Here is a 22153-nt window from a genome sequence, read left to right as displayed (position 1 = left end):
CCCCACTTTCTACCTTAGGATCTCTGCCAACAGTGGCTCGGCTACCGAAGCAGGGATCTCCTCGCCGGAAGCACGGGCGGGAAGCAGGGTGTGCGGTCTCGGAGTGAGTGCCAGAGGTCAGGGGCGGCCTTGGCGCGGCGCCACCTGCGGGGGCCGGCTCGCCTGCGTCCACACAGGTGGAAGAGCCCGTCGAGGCCGCCGCTGCGCCCCGCCCTCCACGAGACCCCTGGCCCGGAGGCGCGGCCGGGCCGCTCAGACCTTTACTGACAGCCCACTGCTCGCCATGGGTTCCGGCCGCCGGGATCTCTTCCGCCGAGCCAGCGGCGAGGCCCAGGCCCAAACCCAAGCTCACACCGGCCGAGCGGACTCAGATATGCCCCTGACCGCCCTGCCTGAGCCGCGCTCCCTGAACCGCGCTCCGCCGCCCTGGACCCCCAACCTGGCCGGGGAGGCGGGGCGCCCAGGCGGGCTTCACCAATTAGCGGCCTGCGTTCGAATCCGCGTCCTGGCGCGGCCAATCGCGGGCTCACGGAGCCTGCGGGGTGGGCTGGGCCAGGGGCGGGGCGCAGCGGACCGACCAATGGGAGCGCCCGGTGCGTTTGAAAACTCGAGCGGGCGGAGGGGCGGGTCTGCGCCTGCGTGGGGCGGCGCGCTGGGCTGGCGGGCGGCTTGGGCGGCAGCGGCGGCGGGCGGCGGCGGCGGCGATGGGGAGCGGCGGCGGTGAGCGCGGGGCGTGGGCGGCGGGACCGCGCGGGGAGCCGTCTCGAGACTGAGCAGGGCCGGCTCGAGCCCCTCGGCCCGGAGTGCGATTCATCGCGGCGGCGCCCGTCGGGCGCGCGGTTTAAATGCCCGGCGGCGCCCCGGTCCGTGAGAAAGCCCCGCGAGGGGCCTGGCACCTGCCCGAGGCCGTGAGCACGGCTGCGGTGTCAGTGGTTATTACCGTGGCTGTTAAGCATTTCCGTGTCTGTCCTAGAGCAAGGGAATGAGGGAGACGTAAAATCTCTGTAATCTATGGGACTTGGTCGCCCAGCATGTACGTTTGGCTTTCGCAGCAGGTTAATTGCTGATGGGAAGACCCAGGTGAAGAGCGAGTGGAGGGGGCAAGAAGTCCTGCGGAGCGGGTCATGTAGGTGCAGAGCAGCCATCTCCTGTTGGGACTGGAGGGAGGAGAGCAGCTAAATTGTAGGCGAGGGGCTCCTGCCTGAGAGCTTCTCGTTTGTCTGCTTAGATGAGAAAGGAGTTGCTGGAGTTGAAGTTGGAAGGACTCCCTGTGGAGAGAGACTCAGCTAGGCAGCTCTGACATCCGCAGAGCTGGGCCTGGCCTGGCCTCCACGTCCAGCCTTTGCTTCTCTGCAGGGCTGACCCTCCTCGTTTGGATTTGAAAACTAGACTGTTCAAGTCCACAGATCCTTATTGAACATGATGCGTTTTAGTCATGTGTGCAAATAGAAGCAAAGAAATCAAGTATCCGAGGGGCTTCCCTGAGAGTGAAATGCAAGGAGAACCATCACCAGCGTTGGCTGCTTTTTTCCCCTTCCTGGTCGTCATCTGGGCTCTGGATCATGTAACTTGGCTAATGGAAAGTTTCCCATTAGCCAAGTTACATGATGACCTGCTATTCACCATAAATATTTATTGAATATTTGAAAGAATGAAGATGTCTTCTTTAATTCATATACTACTACTCCTTTATTTAGTCTTTGAGACTAGAAATATGGCAGGTTCCTTTTGTGAGGTAGGGGACAGTAGCTGTTAAGTCACCTTCGGATGTAACTTTTCATATCGTCACAAATCCTTTCCACACATCGCTTAGACCATTCTGATTTTTTTTCCTTAAGTGATCCACTGTAGGTGTGCCAAGTGTTTCTGTTATCCTATAAAGCGAAGAATAAGAAGGAGACCCCGAAACCTAACCATCTTGAGTCTCCCGGAAGATGTGCTCTTTCATATCCTGAAATGGCTTTCTGTTGGGGACATCCTCGCTGTCCGAGCTGTAAGTTGCCAGATGAAAATAGTGTCAGCCCAAGCATTGTTGGTTATACCATCAAGACTTCATGTTCTTAAATGTCGAACAAAACTTTGGCTACAAAAAGGGGCAGAGGAAACAAGGATGATATTGTTAATAGATGCTTGAGGTTCTGATTGCAGGAAAGCTGAAACGTAGCACACTAAGATTTGAGTCTGTTTGTTGCAATGTTTATTTGAACAGAAAGTACTCTTTATCGTGGTGAAATTTGCATCACTTGAAAAATAGTATTAAAAAGAATAAAAGTATATTCTTGAGGAGGCCGGCCCAGTGGCATAGTGGTTAAGTTTGCGTGCTCCGCTTCGGCGGTCCAGTGTTCACAGGCTTGGATGCCAGGCGTGGACGTATGCACCACTTATCAAGCCATGCTGTGGCAGGCGTCCCACATATAAAGTAGAGGAAGATGGACACGGATGTTAGCCCAGGGCCAATCTTCCTCAGCAAAAAGAGGAGGATTGGCAATGGATGTTAGCTCAGGGCTAATCTTCCTCACACACACGCAAAAAAAGTATGTTCTTGAGGACAAATCTCATGTAACATTTAGCACTGAAAGGGACTCTAGGAGTTATTTTGCAGATATTGGAACTGCATCCTCACTTTGAATGACTTAACCAAGGGCATACAGCAAATTAGTGGGAACATTCCAACAAAAACCCGCTTCTCTGGCTCCCACAGCCGCCTCTGTTGTCCATGGGTGCTGACTTTTCAATGGCAGTGGGAACTTGAGCACTTAAAATACTCAGCTGTGCTAGGGCCCCAGCCTGGGCACCTCCTACTTCTGTCCAGGACAGAGGCTCCGGGTCCTACTTGAGGCTGCTGTTACGTGTGTCAGTCTTTTCCAAGAGACCCTGTTGACCACCAGGCTCCAGCCATGCTCCTACTAGCAAGGCCCCAGATAGAGAAGCACAAAACAGATTTGTGTCCTGCCTGCTGCGGTTAGAGTCAGTTTCCCTGACCCTCACAGGTCTTACAGCGGTGTTGTCCCCTTTTTCTCAGCCTAGTGCTTATTCCGCCTCCCAGGACCACCATCCCCACCTTTAGAGCTGCAGAGAAACTTGTTTTGGGGCTCTTTTCTGTATTCAAAGCAGCTGTTACTTTGATACACAGAGACTGGGGGCCTTTACTATTGGGGTGGGGAGGGAGACAGGAGATGCTACATCTGTCTATGTCCTGTCTTCAAGAGCTCCAGGAGCAGGGCTTCCAGGAGGTCCCTTGATAATCCCCCCTCACCCCACCCCACTTCCATTGTTCTGCAGGTGCACTCCCACCTGAAGTACCTAGTGGACAACCACGCCAGCGTGTGGGCATGTGCCAGCTTCCAGGAGCTGTGGCCTTCTCCAAAGAACCTGAAGCTCTTTGAAAGGTATCTCTGCATGCTGAGAATGGCTCGGTTTTCTCCTGTCTTTGAGTCCCCCTGGTATGCCAGCCCGTGTCCCAAGGCCTGACCTGGAAACGATTTTCCTCTTGCTGTTGCCCCCTCCAACGCCTTATCCCCCCAGGGAGTTACCGAGGGCTGTCGACCTCACTCATCTAGTCATATGACTTCTAGCACAGTCATCAGTCATCCGCACCACCAACACAGGCCTAACTCTGGTTAGTCACAGCGGTGTTTCTGAAGGGTCCCACTTGGGCTGTGACCCGTCCCACATGACTCAAACACAGGTCACCTGTGTGTGGAAAGTTTACTCGGCCCTCTTTTCTTTTGGTCAGAACCATGTGAGTTAAATCCTATTGCGTTTCACTCACTGGCTCATCCCACCCCACTCCTGGAGTTGGGACCCAGAGGGAGGGCCAGAGGGTTTGTGAGCCCCACGGCCTGGGAGCCCCAGTGTGCCAGTGACTAGACCCACCACCGTGCCAATGGTCCTAAGCAGGCCATCTGAGACATAATCCACATACCAAACAATTCACCTACTTAAAGTGTGCAACTCAGTGGATTTTAATATAATCACAGAGTTGTGCAACCATCAACACTATCTAACTTTAGAACATTCTCATTACCCCAGAATGAAACCCCGTACCCATCAGCAGTCACTCCCTCTTTTCCCTGCAATCCCCTAAACCCTAGGCAGCCACTAATCTGCTTTCTGTCTCTATGGATTTGCCTATTCTAGACATTTTATATAAGTGGAATCTTACAACATGTGGCTTTGTGACTGGCTTCTTTCAGTTAGCGTGTTTTCAAGGTTCATCCATGTTGCAGCATGTTGTGGATAACTGATGTTTGACTGCATTGCCTAAAAAATTTTCTGTTCAGAAAACAAGTATTCTAGTATCAAGTGCTGTAGTGGAACATAACCTCCACGGAATAAAATTGTATGATATTTTATGTTCTAGGGCTGCTGAAAAGGGAAATTTTGAAGCTGCTGTGAAGCTGGGCATAGCCTACCTCTACAATGAAGGCCGTAAGTCCTCGCAGGGCTGGGTCTGCTCTCCTTCCACTTGGAATTGACGTTTTAGAATAAGCATGAGCCCTTCCCAGTGTTTAGTTGCTGTTCTTGCTGTGTCTGGCAGTCTGCCTTACCCTCTCCTCAGGAGCTTGTGCTCTGAGGTGCCCTACTAAGGGACCCATTGATGAACTTTGATTTTGTAGCTTGGGAACATTACTTCTTGTTTTTAATGAGCCCTTTAATTTTGATCTGCAAAGAATGACTCTGAGCAGAGACTCAGAATGGAGGCTACTTAGGCAAGCCAGCTGCCCGCCCTCTGTCCAGTTAACATTGCAGCCATGTGTAAACACTGGCTCCTCTCCTTGGCCACAGTTCCTGTGTGGAACTCAGGGGCACTGGTCAAAGTGTGCCTAATTCCACAAGGTGTCAATAACGCAGGTACCCAAGTCTCCAAGCAGGAGGCGGGTACAGCAGGTCAAAGCCGGCCTGGTGCCTGGATTCCTTCACCCCCAAGAGGCAGGTGTTCCTTGAAAGAACCTTGTGCAGCCTTCTTCTCTCCCAATTCCTACTTGTCTGCTTAGCACACCAAGGAACTAGCCTGCAGTCTGTCCGGGCTCCCAACCTTTGGGATCACTGCAGTTTTTCTACTTCTAAAAGATCTGGTGTCTTGCTGAGAGATGGCTCCTGCACGTGGCTGGTTGACAGGGCTGGTGTGACTGATAGAGATGATGAGCAGTCCTCTTCTAGGCTCAGGAGAGCAGCAGTCCTGCCCCCACCCTCCCATCAGACAGTGGTTCCCAGACATAATTCACAAACCATACAACTCACCCATCTAAAGTGTACAATCCAGTGGTTTTTAATATATTCACAGAGTTGTGCTGCCATCACCACTGTCTAATTTTGGAACATTCTCATTACCCCAAAAAGAAACATGGTACCTATTAGCAGGGGGTCAGACAGTGGTTCCCAGCAGAAGGGAGGCTGGGCATATGACGCTTCTGTAGGGGAGCACCTTCCTTGACCCTCAGAATCCAGGCTGCTGGAAGGACCCCAGCAGGAACACATGATTCACAAAGTAGGGGAAGAAAAGGAGGAGCCCCATCCCGGAGGACTCTTCTCTCTCACGTTGCACTGCAGTGAGCTTAAAGTTTGAGACTTTCAAACAAAACTTGGAGAACTTTCCACATCCGTCCTCCAGAGACATCCCTGGGTTACGTTCTGTCTGTCTCCGCAGTGTCTGTGTCTGATGAGGCCCGTGCAGAGGTGAATGGCCTGAAGGCCTCTCACTTCTTCAGTCTCACTGAGCGGCTGAATGTCAGTGCCGCTCCTTTCATCTGGCTCTTCATCCGCCCTCCGTGGTCAGTGTCTGGAAGCTGTTGCAAGGCCGTGGTTCATGAGATCCTCCGGGCAGAGTGCCAGCTGCAGAAAGTGAGTCCTGGCAAGGAACACCCGTGGGGCAGGTCATACTAGGCAGTCCCAGCCCCCTAGGGTCCTGGGAGGTGAGGAAACCTTGAGGGGGAGACCCTTTGGACCAGGTAAAGTCAGGGACCTAGGGGCAGTGGGGGCATAGAAAATCGAGAGTGTGGACGTAGGAGCCTCTGGGAACAACCCAGCAGGAGAGGCGGCCTCAGAGCTGGGGGTCGGGGGAATCGGATGCAGGGCTGGGCTGCAGACGCATTGACAGCTGAAAAGACAGGACTGAGGCTCCAAGAAGCAGTCAGAGCTGAAGCCTGGAATCAGAGAGGGCGCGGGGAAGCTGGGCAGGGGCCACAAGGACACGCAGCCTGAGAAGGGTGGCCCCCTGGAAGTTCTCTCCACTGATAATCACACTTATTTCTCCTCTTTGTTTTTTAGACTCACAGAGCATCTATACTGCACTGCTTGGGGAGAGTGCTGAGTCTCTTCGAGGTGAGTCAAGTTGTCCATCCCACTTGGACTCTGTGTTGTTTGACATGTCCCTGGCCCAGGTAAGCACAGAGCCGGGGAGCACAGCGGCTCGCATTTCTGTGCTGTCCACCTTTCTGGCAGCCACCAACACCGAGGACCAGGAAGTAAGTGAAAAGCAGCAGAAGGGGCCATCCAGGGTTCAAAGCCAAAGCAAGGCCTGCCCGTGAGGGCCACGTGGAGCTGGGCAGAGCCTCTGCGTGTGCCCCAGACCACGGGCTTTTTTGTTTCACAGCTCTGCTACTGGCAGGCCTCTCCCGCTCCTCACACAGACCTCTGACACTTGAGAAAGCTTTAATAAGCTTTGTGAGGAACCCGCTCTGCAGCAAACGCAGGGAAGGTGGTGGCTTCTGGTGACGTGTGCCGACAGCAGCAGGGAGGGACACTGAACATGAGGGAGGAGGTGGAGGAACCCTGGGAAAGCCTCCAACATCGTCGTCCAGGGGGTTCAGTGTGGAGGGCTGGCCCTCCGGTGGCCCAGAGCTGAGCTGGAGGCCTGCAGGCCAAGCCAAACTCAAACCTCCTGCAGGAGAAAGCAGGGCCTGTGAGGACAGAGCTCAGAAGTTCGCTTGCCAGGTTGGTTGTCAAATTGTATCTTTAGAGAAGTGGTTTCTACTCCAACTTAGTTAACTCATTTTTATCAAAGATGAGAACAATGCATGTGATTGCTTAGAGGTATGGAGGGAGACGGAGATGGTTAGTAGAATGATTTAGCAGAAAGTAGAGAATAAGAAAAGAAGAAACTGCACTTGGACTTATTCTAGGATGAAGAGAAAAAGAAGCAGGCCCGTGACCTGTTTGAAGAGTCTGCTAATCAGGGATGTTTGACCAGCTCATACCTCCTCTGGGAAAGTGATAGAAAGACGGACGTGAGTGGACCCGGGTCTGGGGGCCGGAGGAATTATGTTGGCCAAGGGCATAGTCTCCAAAGTGGCCCTTGGACGAGGTTCTGTCAGCATGGGGGATCCTCGTACAGCTTCTGGGCCTTCAGGAGCCACTGGTCATTGGGCCACTCTCAGCACTTTCCCAGAACGACCACTGTCACTTTGGGGATAAAGGGCTGGGAAGAAAGCATAGCCGGAGACCCTCTGTGGGTGTTGGGGGATATTTAAGAACCCCACGGGTCGGTTCTGAGTTTCTCCAGAGACACAACTGTATAAAGACATGGTGACTTTCTCCTGTTGACAGATGTCGGATCCCGGACGATGCCTCCACAGCTTCCGGAAACTCAGGGACTATGCTGCCAAAGGCTGCTGGGAAGCGCAGGTGACGCAGGAGCTGGGCTTTCTCCTCACGTCTCCTCTCGTGGGGACCATGGGGGCAACACTGCTTAGGCTCCCACTCAGGAGGCAGTAAGATTGGCCCAGGGCTGGAGCCAGGTCTTAAAGGAGTTTAGCTCTGGGGTACACGGGGAGGAGAGCCCGGAAGTGCTTCCTTCATGTCTGCCCATCTCCACCCCATTGCCTCAAAGCCCAGTGCCCCTAAGCCAGCCGTCCAGCCTCTTGATTTCTAAGTGCTTGTGGACTACATCTGCTATCAAACTTCATACCACTCCCTAAAGTCCTGTAGGTAAAGCTTGTCTCGGCAGCAGGACCTGAGGCTCCTTAGAGCAGATGGCATGTGGAATGCTGTCCTAGTCTCTTGATTTGACCTGTTCACCAGGTCCGCCAGTGTCAGAACCAGGACATTAGAGCTTTGTAGTTGGTGTTCTCCAGATGCTCTGCCCTTGCTGCATATTCTCTAGGTATTTCTGAACTTGGGTGTATTCTCCACAAAACCAAGAAGTCACTCAGAGGTTGGAGAGAGAACAAGTTCCTCTGGTGTTATGAAGTCATGGTTTTGAGACAAATCAAAGAAATCCAAGCAGGTAGAAGCTCACTCTTGCCCCCCCACCAACTGGGTGGTTGAGAGTCATCTACCATCAAAAGCGGGGGGAAAAGCACAGAGCGGTAGCTGGCCCAGCCTGACATGTCACAGAGCACTGTAATGTTTAAGTTACATTTGACATAAATGTCCAAAAAGGCAGTCAACAAATTTACAGGAAATATAACAATGAACAATGTGGTTCCATCTGAAGCTCAGACTAATCGGTAAGAATAAGACCCTGATAGATGTTCAGAGGGCCTCAGTCCACTCTCAGAAAAGAGGAAATACATACAACTGGTCAAAACACGGGCCAGGTTATAGACCTCACTGCTAGTTGAAAGCACACACGTTTAAACAAGATTGTGACTGATCATATTAGCAAATTATATATCTATTATAACTCAGCAAATATATATAGCAAATTATATACATATATACACTCTGTGTGTGTTTTTGAGTGGACAGCTAGTAACTTCTGAAATACACATTTTTAACAATAGCAGTGTTTGCTGGCAAAGATATGATGAAATAGTGTTCCTACTAGTGGGCGTGAGAGTCGGTGCACTTGGGCACAGGTAGCAAGCCTCAGCACAGCTGCTCCTGTGGATTGAACATGCGGGCAGACTGGAACAATTCCAAATGGCTACACTAAGATGTTCCACCAAATGACAAATCAGAAACACCCTAAAAGGAAGAGCAGGTGAAACACGCTTACAGATGTTTCCTATCAGAAGGACCACGTTATGGTTAGGTAGGCGGGGAAAAGATAAAATGTATGTACACTGTGATTACGAATGCTATACATACTGTTACAAATGCATAGAAAAATCTAGAAGGAAATATATAGAAATGGTTGATAGTAACCATCTGAGGGCTTAGTGGCTGCCGGTGGGTCCTGTGCAAAATGCTCGACACATCTTGTTAATCTTCACATCCATTTGCCAAAGCAGGTGCTGTTATGGTGTTTCCTGAAAAGGGAAACTGAGGCACGGAGAAGTTCCCCCACCTTGCCTGTGGTCACACAGTGACCTGGGTTTTAAAGCCGGGGCATCTGAGCCCCCAGCTAGCTCTTGGCCACTTTGCTCTGCAGCTTCTCCCAGAGTATCTAGCTCTCGTAACTGGGGGAGAACAGAAACAAACCTAATTCTGTTAAAAAACCATTGGCAGGGGCCAGCCCCGTGGCATAGTGATTAAGTTTGGTGCACTCTGCTTTGGTGGCCTTAGTTCAGAGGTCCAGATCCCAGGCGCGGATCTATGCCACTCATCAGCCATGCTGAGGCGACAACCCACATACAAAATAGAGGAAGACTGGTACAGATGTTAGCTCAGGGCTAATCTTCCTCAAGCCAAAAAAAAGGAAGATTGTCAACAGAGGTTAGCTCAGGGTGAATCTTCCTCACCAAAAGAAAAGAAACCGTTGGCAGAAGACTTAAAATTGGCTGAGGGGCTGAACCAGGGTGGGAAGGCAACTAACATTCCACCATGCGCCTTTTGTCCCTTTTAAAATTTTTTATCATGTGATTTATTACTTATTTCAAAAAATAATTAAAATCTTAGCCATAGCGGTTCCAGAAGGCTTAGAAGGTGTAAGTAGGGTGGATGTGGATGCACACGTCTTCTACTCAATAGCCCTTCACGTTTGGAAATAGAAAACCTGAAAAGCCCACTGCTTCGTGTTCATGCTGATGTCTTTCCTTCCTCAGCTGTCTTTAGCCAAAGCCTGTGCAAATGCAAACCAGCTTGGGCTAGAGGCAAAAGCTTCCAACGAGATAGTCTGCCAGCTGTTTCAGGCCTCCCACGCCGTCAGTAAGCAGCAGGTCTTCTCTGTACAGAAGGGACTCAACGACACAATGAGGTGAGGGGTGGGAGGCAGAGTGACAACTGGTCTCCGGGGCAGAGGGAGCTGTCCATTCTGTTTCACCTGAGCTACCTGTCACAGGGCATCGGGTGTTGTCAGCCCCACCAGCTTCCCCCGTTCGAGTGTGTGTGTGTGTGTGTGTGTTTTCTAAACCAGTAATGCCTGAGTTATCCAGGACTTTGAAGAGAAAATATCCCACATAAGTGTCTGCTCTCTCCAGTTTTCCTTTTTAAGCCTCAGAATGTGTTAAATCATCTTAAACATCTTTCTGAAATGATGGGATTCATATCCCTAATTTCTGAAGCCAAAACCACCTTTTCTTTACCACCTCTTCTGTCCTCAAGAGGGGCAGGTTTAAACCTCAAGCACTCGTGCTGCCTTCTTCCTCCTAGGAGAAAATAGAGGCCTGTCTTCCTCCCTTGTCCTCTCTCCCTTCTCTGCCACCTCTATTCCTCCCTTCCCCCCATTCCACCACCTCAGCCCCATCCTTCCCTCCTTCGCTCCACCTATGGAAGATGCTTCTGTCCGGGCTGACACCTGGAGCCCATCCCTCTTGGCACAGAATCCTGCTGCATCCCGGTTCTTCTCTCTCCTACTTCCATTGTCTCCATCCCCTCGGCATAAAGATGAGTGTCTCCTCTGATTGTTTGGAAAGGCATTCACCATGCTCGGGTGTCCTTGCCATTGCTCACTGCATTCTCTGGTGATGGCTGTGTCCCTGGCCCCAGGTTTTAGCCCCCTCAAGGAGGGGCCCCATGTCTGTCAGCTCTGTCAGCCGTGTGCTCTGTCAGGGTTGCTGGGTGACTGAGAAATCCAGTGCATGAGCTCTGCATCCCACTTTAGCTGCTTTCCTGGCTCTTTGCTCCACTGCAGAGGGTTATGATAAATGACCCTGATGGGTGAGCTGTTCTGCGGAGAGAATACGGGTTTGCAGGAGGGCCAGAGGTCTTGCCACTGTTGAGTGACTTTTCTCTGCCTATGATCCATCCCAACCCTACAGAGCAGACAAGCCTTGCCCCTTTACCTGGTGGGTCCAGGCTCATCCAGTGCCTGGGGGGCCATGGGGTGTGGGGAGGCAGGGTACACAGATATGTGAGCTTACCTGCCTCCCAGGACAAAGTCAGGAGATGTGGGGCCTCCCCAGCCCCCTTGGACACGATGTCTCAGCCTTGGACAGGTTCCAGGGTAAACCAACGATGCCGCAGATGGCCAGGTCACTCCTTCGGGACAGACAGGCCGGGCAGGATGGAATATGGGACACTCGTGAATGCTCGTCTTAGTTTTCAGGGGTGGCGTTCTTTGTAGGTACATTCTGATCGACTGGCTGGTAGAAGTCGCCACCATGAAAGACTTCACGAGCCTGTGCCTTCACCTGACCGTGGAATGTGTGGACCGGTACCTGCAGAGGAGGCTGGTGCCCCGGTACAGGCTCCAGCTGCTGGGCATCGCCTGCATGGTCATCTGCACCCGGTGAGAAGCCCCCCGAGGCCGGGCCCACAGGATGGTGCACAGCGTGCTGGCCCTGCCCAGTTCACCGGCTGGCTTTTCAGTGAAATAAGCCTTCAGTGTCCCACCTCGTTAGATGGGGGTTTTAATTTTAGGGAGTGCCCAAGCCCAGTAGTCCTCCCCACGCGGGGACAACAGAGCTGACCCTCAGCATGTAGGTGGCCCCTCGTCCTGGCATGCAGTCTCATGACCCAGAGTGTGGTCTCGCTTGGGCAGGCTCAAGCTGGACCCCTCTTCCCCTGGCCCCTGAGGGTGACGTGGAGACAAGGGAGGGTCACAGTTGGCTGCCCTCCTCCAGGCCCTCCTCCTGAGATCACAGAAAGACTGCTTCTTGGTGGTCAAGTTCTCACATCTGTGTTGTCAGAGACCTGCAGTTAGGGGTCTCACATTCCCCACTCAACTCCCTGAAGACCCCACTCCAACCACACAAGACGGGGTACATTTTTCTCGCAGGGCAGCCTGCACGCCTGACAGCTCTGACTTTTCAAACTGGACAAAATCCACCATCCTTGAACAATTCTGTCTGCCCCGGTTTTGCCTTTGGAAGCAATATGGACGGTGATTCTCACCATACATCTTGCATTTTCTTGTTTTCTTAAACCAGACGTCCCCCGCCTGGTCCACCATGTCCCCTGGGCAGTGCTTTCCAGACCACGCGTCCTTATCTGTGAGGCTGGGGATGAGGGCAGGCCCGCCACACACAGTAGTGTGAACACAGAGACCGATTGCTCTTGTACACAGTAACCCAGAGGCAGAGAGTTCAGGCTTGTGTTATTGGGATTGTTTCTCTGTTTCATGAGGTCACCGAGGAACCCCAGCTCCTGTCTTACACTCTCTGCCACACCCCCCGCCCCTAAGGCCACGGTGTCCACCTTTGCAGTGAGCTTAGTCATGTGGCCAGGACAGGAGCTGGGAAGTGTGGTCCCTTTGAGTGGCTGTGGAAGCAGGGTCACATGACCCCAGACAGAAGCATGTTCTCAGGGTCAGCGAGCAGACTCCGCGCACTGTCCAGGCTCCTCTCAAATGTGATCTTGGAACCCAGCGTTCCAGGTCGTCTCACCAGAGAGGGCTGAACAGACAGGGCCCCTGCCTCCCTGGATCTAAATGGCGTAATTACGTTCTTGCAATCTGAGACCAAGTTACTGGACCACAGAATGGCTGGCAGAGAGATAATAATTGCTTTAAAAAAATTTCAGAGGCTGGGATGCCCCCACCTCCACTCCAAGTGTAGGGCTCTCATCGGCCCCACTTGCATCTCATCTTTTTGGCACCTGTGGTCCCCGCACCTCCTGTCCTCTTTCTCAGTCAAGCTGACAGCAAACGTGGGAGCTGCAGAGTCTGCAGGGCAGAGTGGCCACGGGCTTGGCCCCGGTCCGGCCTTGCTGCGGGAGGTGCCCTGGACAGGCCGCTGGACCAGCGTGTTCCCTGGTAGTTGGTGCTGGTGGAGAGTAGAGAACAGGGTGACCACCTGCTTAAGGGACAATCAAGATTCGTGTGGCCAGAGCCCATGCTGTGTTCAGACCTTCTAACAGCCTCCAGTTCTGGTTCTGCTGGCTCACCTGCATAAAACCTGGGTTTTATACTCACTCCATAGAAGCTGACGTAAGGCAGGGCAAACACTCATCCCTCAGATCATTAAGAGGATTGATCTATCACGTCATTCATGGGTGCCTTTTGCAGAAACATCTGCGTGCCTGGCAGTCCAGCCACTCCCACTGCCACTGGTCCATGGCACTAATCCCTCTTCTTTTCTAGCCCCTTATGACAGGGTCATATTACCTTTTCAATCCCCCTCTGTAGCCGTGGGTAGCTGGGTCCGCTCTTGACTCCCCTCTGTCACTGAGGCCTAAAGCTATCGCCTCCACTGAGGGAAGTGGGCTCAGTGCTCAGATCCCTTCTTGACATTCCAGGTTCATCAGCAAAGAGATCCTGACAATCCGAGAGGCCGTGTGGCTCACAGACAACACGTACAAGTACGAGGACCTGGTGAGGATGATGGGAGAGATCATCTCTGCCCTGGAAGGGAAGATTCGAGTAAGTGGCCATTTGTTTTTTCCTTTTAAATCAAAGTTGAAGTCATGCGAGGGAGTGGGAGGAGCCAAGTGCATCCGCATGGCATTGAGCTTTCCTGCTCTGGGAAGTCCTCCTGTACTCAGAGGGCACAAGGCCACGGCTACATCTCATCACTGCATGCCGTGGCGTCCAGCATGAACATTGGTCAGGCCAGACCCCACGCTGGGCCATGCTTTGGAGTGGTGTTTCCAAGAACCATCTAACCCATTGAGTGGGTATATGAGCCCTGTGTCTGCTGAGACTGCATGTCCATCTCCCTGTTCCATCTAGGTCCCCACTGTGGTCGATTACAAGGATGTCCTGCTGACACTGGTCCCCGTGGCACCAAGAACCCAGCACCTGTGTAGCTTCCTCTGCGAGCTCTCCCTGCTGCACACCAGCCTGGCCACCTATGCCCCGGCCCACCTGGCCGCTGCTGCCCTGCTTCTGGCGAGGCTGACACATGGGCAGAGTAAGGAGCCTGCCCTTTCAGCCAGCCACTCAGAGCACAGGCTGAGCCCGGGGCCTAGGGGGTTCCTGGAGTCAGGACAGTGCTCAAATACGAGAGGGATGGAGGGAGAAAAAGCAGTGTGCCCATTTCATCTAGAGAAGGAAACACCAGAATGGACTAAAAGCCATTCTCTAGGGGTGAGGTCAGAGATGGCTCTAGCTTAAATATTTCCCACACTGTTGACAGTGAGCACGCATACTTTTTATATGGGGCCTTTTCAACTCTGAGCTCTGGGAAGCTCCACAAAAGAACCATCAGGGCTGTGGGGTGTGAGCAGGTGTCAGAACAGCCCTGTCATTCCTGCTTTCCTCCTCAGCCCAGCCCTGGACCACTCGGCTATGGGACCTCACCGGGTTCTCCTGTGAAGACCTCATACCCTGTGTCCTGAACCTTCATCAAAAGTGGTAAGTCTAGGGGCCAGCCTGGTGACATAATGGTTAAGTTTGCACGCTCTGCTTTGGTGACCCAGGGTTCGCAGGTTCAGATCCTGGGCGTGGACCTACTCACTGCTCATCAAGCCATGCTGTGACAGTGTCCCACATACAAAAAAAAAAAAAAAAATAGACGAAGATTGGCAACAGATGTTAGCTCAGGGCCAATCTTCTCACCAAAAAAAAAACGAAAGAAAGAAAAAGAAAAGTGGTAAGTCCGTAAATGGAAGTGAGTCCTCCTACCCAACCTCTGTCGCAGAGGGTGTGTCCTCAATACCATGAGGAATGCACTCTCAGGGGAGGGTGAGGGCTGTCAGTCCATATACAGACCTGCCCCATAGTGAGTTGTATGTCTTGGAGTTGACATTTAAAAATTCCAGAGCCATGTTGCTTATTTCACATGTTTTTCACGTTGGATGTGTGTGCAGCAGCTCCTCCCAACCCAAACCTAATTCTGCGGGCAGTGGAACGTAATAGAGAAAATGAGGCCGTCTCCCCGACCCGTGGTAGTTTTAGTGGGGGGCAAGTTGTCCTCTAGCTCAGAGGTTGGCACATACCGGGCTGAGTTTGCTTCTTGCTGCAGCCCTGTCCCTCTCCTCCCGCCTCAGCTTGACTGGCATATGTGCTCCTCCCACTCCTCAGTCCCACTCACTCTAGTCCCCACTCCCCTTGCCCCCACATTTAGCATATGCAATCTGCTAAAGCCCCCAATGACCTCCACCTTCCTCTTAAAGCCACACCGCCTCAGCATCTGCTGCCTCAGTGTCCCCTTCCCCCTGCACGAGGGAGGGTCTGGTCATCCTGCTTTCTGCCTCTTCCAGACTCTCTCTGGGAGGCTTAACCACTTCCAGGATTCAGAACACATCTGAGCCCCAGACCCGCGTGCCAGCTTGTCCAAGCTGGATCCCCTCTCTTCCCTGGGCCGTTCCTTCTCATAGATTGCATTTGGTGCTAGACCTCGGGCCAACCCTAGCGGCTCTCAAGGCCAATGCATTTTCTTCACACATCTCGGGATCTGGTCCCCTCAGCTTCCCCCAGTGGCTTCTGATCCTGAGCCTGTCCCTTCTGCTTACACCTGGGATGAGATCAGAACTCTCTGGGCACCGCCCCAAATCCCTCCAACCAGCCCCTTCTCTGGCCCATCTGCTGCTTCCCCCATCTCCCTTGCCGTGCTCCAGCAAAGGGGAACCTGTCAGCTTAGGGGCTAGCATGTGCTTGGGCCCACATTGTTTTCTCCTGCAGTGCCCAGACCTCGTAGCTGATGGACAGAGAGCGCAGGTGACAGTTGACGGGTCAGCGTGTGTCTGACCCCACGGCTGCTCGTGCTAGGAGTGCAAATAGTTGTTCCCTGATGCTGGCTGCCAAAAGTTGTTGCCAGGCTGTCCCCCTACCCGCTGGAGTTATTTTCTTTTTCAAACAATAAATTGGAAGATAAATTGGAAACATTTATTTACAAATTAAACTTTTTTTAAGTGTATAATTCAACAGGCTGCTAGTATATTCAGGGTTTTGCAACCACCACCACAATTAATTTTAGAACATTTTCACCACCCTCAAAAGAAACCCTGCACTCCTTACCTATCACTCCCTCCCCTCCAGCCCTAGGCAAACGTTCATCTACTTTCAGTCTCTATGGATTTGCCTGTTCTGGACATTTCATAGAAATGGATCCTACAAGATGTGGCCTTTGTGACCAGCCTTTTTCACTACGTAATGTTGTCCACTGTAATGATATTCCACTGTGTGGACAGGCCACATTTTGTTTGTTCATTTGTGCACTGATGGACATTGGGGTTGTTTCCACCTTTTGGCTGCTGTGAATAATGGCGCTGTGAACATTCCTGTACAAGTTTCCATGTGACTTATATTCACATTTCTCTTGAGGAAACACCGGGAGTGGAAGTGCCGGGTTTTAGGTGCCTCTGGGTCTGTTTGAGGAACTGCCAGACTGTTTTCCGCAGCGGCGCCCTGTTTACCTCCCATCCCTGGGCTATTGTGGCAAGTGTGTTATCCCCTCTCACTTCAGTGAGTGGAGGCTCAAACGGGAGGCTCTTGGGGTGGGCGTGCCCACGCCACCTGTCCCGGCGCCCACACACGCAGCCCCCTGCATGGCGCCCGCTGCCCTTCACATGTGCTTCTGTTTGCAGCTTCCACGATGATGCCCCCAAGGACTACAGGCAAGTCTCTCTGACTGCTGTGAAGCAGCGATTTGAGGACAAGCGCTATGAAGAGATCAGTCAGGAAGAGGTGCCACCCTCCTTCCCTGCCACCCAGGCGTCTGATCGGGGTGCTGGGATGGGGATGGGCCCTGCTTGCCCCTCTCTGACCCCTTCCTCTGACCCCGTCTTCTTCTCAGGTGCTGAGCTACAGCCAGTTATGTGCAGCTCTAGGAGTAAAACAAGAGAGCCTAGAACCCACGTCTTTCCTCAGCAGGGGGGAAATTCACGCCTTCCTCAGCTCTCCCTCTGGAAGGAGAACCAAGCGGTTAGTAAGCCCCGTGTCTGTAATGGTGCGATGCAATGTTGGCTCCTGCGTGCCAGGCTTGTGTTCCCTCCTGACCCCTGCAGCCATCTGAGGGGCTCCATTACCTACCCTGTTACACAGGGGGCTCCTAAAGTGTAGCAAGGAGAAGCAGCAGATCCCACGAAAAACAAAGCTGGGGTTGAATCCAAGCCTCAGGCCCCTGGGCCTAATCTCCACTGTCTGCAGCCCCGTCCTCCTTTCTCCCACCCGGCTGTCTCTCTTGCTTTAACCTAGCTCCCTTTGAGGGAAGATAGTCTTGAGCACAAGTTGAACCCAGCTCTGGCTCTGGCCCTGCCACACGCCAGTCTTGTGCCATCCTGGGCCGCCCTTCTCCTCAGTGTTGCTCCACTCCCGCTCCAGCTGTAACCTGATTAGTGTCCTCAGCACTTTCCTTGCTCCGCCCTGGTGTCCACCCTCTCCCATGTGTGTCCCATGTACTACTCCCCGTCTCTCCTATCTCAATGTCCTGCCTGTACCACCTGAAATAACTTCTCCTCCCGACCTCACCCACCTGAAGAACTCTTATTGATCCTACAAAGTCCAGGTGAGCAGGACCTTCACTGTGCTGCCGACCTTGCCTCTATGACTCTGTGCCATGAGCTTCCTGAGGGCAGGCACTGGGTAGCTCTGTTGTCCCTGCTCACAGCACACTGGGGCAGGCCAGGCAGGTCCCAAGGACCAGGCTGGCCTCCCAACACTGCCACCTGTGACCAGATTCCTGGCTCTCCTGCCTCACAGGAAGCGGGAGAACAGCCTCCAGGAGGACAGGGGCAGCTTTGTCACCACGCCCACCGCAGAGCTGTCCAGCCAGGAGGAAACGCTGCTGGGCAGCTTCCTGGACTGGAGCCTGGACTACTGCTCTGGCTATGAGGGTGACCAGGAGAGCGAGGGCGAGAAGGAGGGCGATGGTGAGTGCCACAGCCATGAAGCCACCCAGGTGCTGGGCCAGAGGGGACAGTGGGCAGGAGGGCAGCTGGCGTAGAGGACCCCCTGGCCTTACCTGCAGGAGAACACGTCCAGACACAGGTAGATATGAGAGAGCAGAGCCCCTGGGACACCACAGCAGGGGTGGGGGTGGGGAGGGATGTTCTCCTAGCCCACGGGGAGGAGAGGATTTAGGCCAAACCTGTATCCAGCTCCAACTGGGCCTGTGTTGATGGAAGGACCTCACCAGGGCAGGGGAAGAGGGAGAGATCCTGTCTGGAGTTCACAATAAAATCTTTCCACAACATTGTGTGAGATGTGCCCCCACCACTCTGTTGGGCTCTTTGCCTCACGCACCCCTCGGGGCAGGCTGCAGGAGGCTCTGTCCCCATGTTCTCAGGTAGCCATCTGCACAGGAAGCCCAGCTCAAGCAGTTTCTAGCAATTTTTCCAATTGCTTGCTTCTCTGTCCACTCAGGAGATTAAGTAAATTATTAGACGGCCAGTTTGTTGTCATTTCCTACTGTCTCCCAAGTCACATAGGGTGCCACCCCAAGCTTGAAGGAGGCACTTCACCCTCAATTTCTTACCCAAAGGAGAGCAGCACTGTCAGGCGAGGTCCAGGATGTGTGGCCAAGAGCCACACCTGTCCTGGCTGAGAGCTGGACCCTGGGCCACCTGGGGTCCTGACTGGGCAGGGGGTCACCTTGATGCTCGGGCTGTGGCCTGACTTCTCCCCTCATGTCTCCCACAGTGACAGCTCCCAGCGGCATCCTCGATGTCATGGTGGTCCACCTGAACCCAGAGCAGCACTGCTGCCAGGAATCGAGTGACGAGGAGGCCTGCCCGGAGGACAAGGGACACCAGAATCTACACACCTTAGTGCCAGGAACCCAGACGCCTCAGACCCCAGGGCATGAGCCCTCTCTCTGCAGCAGGAGGGAGCCGGGCAAGGACATCACGACCTCAGGATACTCCTCTGTCAGCAGTGCGAGTCCCACAAACTCTGTGGACAGCAGCTCAGGGGGCCCTCCCCGATCTACCTCAGTGCTGTCCCCAGGCAGTGACTCGAACACACAGCCTTGCCACCATCACACCAAGAAGTCATGTTTACAGTGTCGTCCCCCGAGCTTCCCAGAGAACAGTATTCCCCAGCAACAGGTGAAGAGGAAAAACCTATCCGCCCACAGCGTGGAGGGGGAGGAGGAGATGAACTTGGGCTTCTGAAGCTGTGAGTGTGTGAGAGCTTTTCCCACAGTGAAGGTTTGCTGAGGGAGGGCTGCTGTTGTGCAAGTGAGGGGTGGGGGCTTGTAGACCCCTGGGGGCTGTCGCACAGGGAACGGAGAGGAGAACTTGGAGCACTAAGTTTCCTTCTCCAGGGGAGTCAGTCCCGTGTGAGCCAGCAGAATGTCTAAATCAGAACAAAAATCTCAGATCCTTCTCTTTGGAAAGTTTAGCCTCAAAGTAATCATGCCACACCATGTGGAGCCTATTTCTCTGTCCTCCTGTGTCCGTACTGTTTTCTCCAGGAAGCTTAAGCCCACATCCTGATCTTCCCAGCCCCACTGAGCCCCATCCCAGGAGCCAACAGCCTTCACTATTGAGAACACACGTGACCAGGTAGCCTGGCACAGCTTACCCCTCCCTGCATCTCTCTGATATTGGGTTCCAGGGTGAGCTGATAGCCCTGAGCCCACCACCATCCCCGAGCCCACCTGCCCGGGCATCTGCTCCCTTCCTCACTGAGTGGCGGGTCCCAGAGTGAAGAAGCCAAGCCCTGCACATCAGCGTGGACTGTGTGTGACTGCCAGGTGTGAGGGCCCTGACCTTTTGCAGGCCGGCCACAGGTTCCCTCCCTCCCACACTCTAGCTCATTTTAGAAATCTGTCCTTCCTCCCGGAATGACTCGTCTGTGTCCCCAACAGATGGTGTTCGTAGGAATGTCTCTCTTTGCGCTGAATTTCTGGGCCCTTTCTTTTCCTGTCTTTATTGGCATCCTTCATTCTTCCTCTAAGATGAAAACAAAAGAACAATTAAAAATAGAAGGTATTATGGGGCCGGCCCGGTGGCGCAAGCGGTTAAGTGCACATGCTCCACTTCCGCGGGCCAGGGTTTGCGGGTTTGCGGGTTTGGATCCCCGGGCGCACCGACGCACCGCTTGTCAAAGCCATGCTGTGGCGGCGTCCCATATAAAGTAGAGGAAGATGGGCACTGATGTTAGCCCAAGGCCCATCTTCCTCAGCAAAAAAGAGGAGGATTGGCATCGGATGTTAGCTCAGGGCTGATCTCCCTCACCAAAAAAAAAAAAAAAATAGAAGGTATTACATTAAAAAAACAAAAGATTCTTAACATTATTTAGGCCTAACTAAAAAATGAAACTCTGATTCAAATCCCTCATTGCTATCCTGACACGCTTTATGCAAAGAGAATTTTCCCAGAGAGGTTAGCCAGAAAAAAATTGTGTCATTTGTAACATCTGAGGTGACCAAGATGCCGAAGAGCAAGATTCAGAGGACCTGTCCCTGCCTGTGGGTGAGGGTGGATCTGCTTAGGGTTACCAAGAATAATGAGCTGCAGAGACTCGGACGCCCCCAGTGGGGGCAAGAGCCAGAACACCTAAGGGATCTGCCAAACACTGACCCTGACCTCTCTCCCCAGCTGGGTTGACCACCAACACACTCGCCCTGCTGTGATAGCTTTTGTCCTCTCGAAATGTCAGAAAGAACCACTTGGCCCGTGAGGAGTGTCCCCCAAATGCTCTTGAACCAGAACTACAGGGACATGGAGATGCTGACTCCATGGCAGCTTTTCTGGGTGCTTGTTATGTATGTGTTGATGTCCCCATGTGAGCTGTCTTTTTGCTACTGTAAGAATCATGATCACCCTGGGTGGGGCATGGTTGGGGTGTGAGGGGACCTCGGCTGTGGGATTGCAGACCTGTCCTGTTGACTGTGTGCCCCTGGGTATGTGTGAGCCTCAGTTTCCTCGTCTGTAACATGGGACAGTAATACCTACCTCACAGGGGTGTTGTGAGGATTAAATGTGATGAGGATAGTGGCAGCCGAGTATCTGAACTGCCTCATCTCTGTCCATGACCCTTATCAAAATCTCAACTCTGGATGGACCCACTTTCCTGCCTTCTCCCAGCCTGTACCTGTAGGAGGAAACCACTCCAGTGGGGACCTAATACTGCCTGACTGTGGTGTGGAGTCTCCTTGAATCTCACAGAGAATCTCATCTTAGGCAGGAATGCCATCAGCCTCCCCTCCACTAGGCATGTAAAGGGGCCACTGCCGATGGAGGGGCCCACTCTAAGAGCAGTCCCAGAGCTGCCTGGATCCTGACCCTCTTACCTTTCTCTGCCAGGCACCCTCAACTCCCCTCCTTCATGTCTCTGTCCCCTATGTTGCAGCACTTTCCTATTAGCGACTATGAAATGGACACCTCTCCATCTTCTGCCCGCACCCCCAGGTTTGTTGTCCTTCCAGCTACCCTCTGAGATATCTCTGCCCCTGCGGGGTTTGCATTAGTTGTCTATTCTTGTTACCTCCAATGATGTTGGGCCCTGCTGTGTGCATCACTCCTCCCAGCCAGCATCCCCTTCTGTATCTATCCCTCACCGTCCCCATCCATGCACACCTGCCCAGCCTTGCCCAGGCCCATTGCTCCATGTGCCACATCTTCCGTCTCCTGTGCTTCATCCCTCTGTCCAGGTGCCTACCTGATGCCTCCTGGACGTCATCACGTCACCAGCATGTACAAAAGTGAACACTCCCTCCTCCCTAGTCCCCGCTCCCAAATCCTCACTTCTAGAGACTGTTACCCCGGTAAATACCTACTGGGCCCCTCCACGTGCCTCGCCCTGTGCTATGTGGCCCAGGGTCAGCACAGCAACTCGGCCCTCCTTTAGAGCACCTTCGCTAAGGACAAAGACGAAGCCAATCGTTAAGCGATCACAAGTGCCACCATCTCCCCAGCTGTCCACACCACAAGCCTGCGTGTCACCCGAGGTCCCTCTGCAGATCCCACCCAACCCATCCCCCAGGGGGGCGGAGGCGGGCTGTCGAGGGGCGGGCCCTGAGCTCTGGGCTCGGGATTGGGTAGTCCGGACGGAAGGGGCGAG

The 22153-nt window shown here is 53.3% G+C and overlaps 1 protein-coding gene across 3 annotated transcripts; it reads left to right on the top strand.

The window, feature by feature from the left end:
* Positions 1–675: 675 nt before the first annotated feature.
* CCNF (cyclin F) lies at positions 676–19864 on the top strand. Of its 3 annotated transcripts, none has more exons than XM_058570276.1 (17): positions 676–720; positions 1839–1993; positions 3283–3389; positions 4364–4431; positions 5651–5844; positions 6271–6324; positions 7125–7229; positions 7549–7626; positions 9930–10081; positions 11390–11554; positions 13501–13624; positions 13934–14114; positions 14470–14557; positions 16732–16831; positions 16941–17068; positions 17846–18015; positions 18785–19864. In XM_058570276.1, the coding sequence occupies exons 1-17, from the start codon at positions 705–707 to the stop codon at positions 19255–19257; spliced, it is 2358 nt and encodes a 785-aa protein (XP_058426259.1). In that variant the 5' UTR covers positions 676–704; the 3' UTR covers positions 19258–19864. The 3 variants fall into 3 exon arrangements, with proteins under 3 accessions (XP_058426259.1, XP_058426260.1, XP_058426258.1); XM_058570275.1 differs by lacking the exon at positions 676–720 and adding an exon at positions 944–1126; XM_058570277.1 differs by lacking the exons at positions 676–720; positions 17846–18015 and adding an exon at positions 942–1126 and having other exon boundaries at positions 18785–18937.
* Positions 19865–22153: the final 2289 nt, after the last annotated feature.

Source organism: Diceros bicornis, chromosome 26, assembly GCF_020826845.1.
Source record: "Diceros bicornis minor isolate mBicDic1 chromosome 26, mDicBic1.mat.cur, whole genome shotgun sequence".
Taxonomy (NCBI): Eukaryota; Metazoa; Chordata; class Mammalia; order Perissodactyla; family Rhinocerotidae; genus Diceros; species Diceros bicornis.
This window is presented reverse-complemented; position numbering and strand designations above follow the sequence as displayed.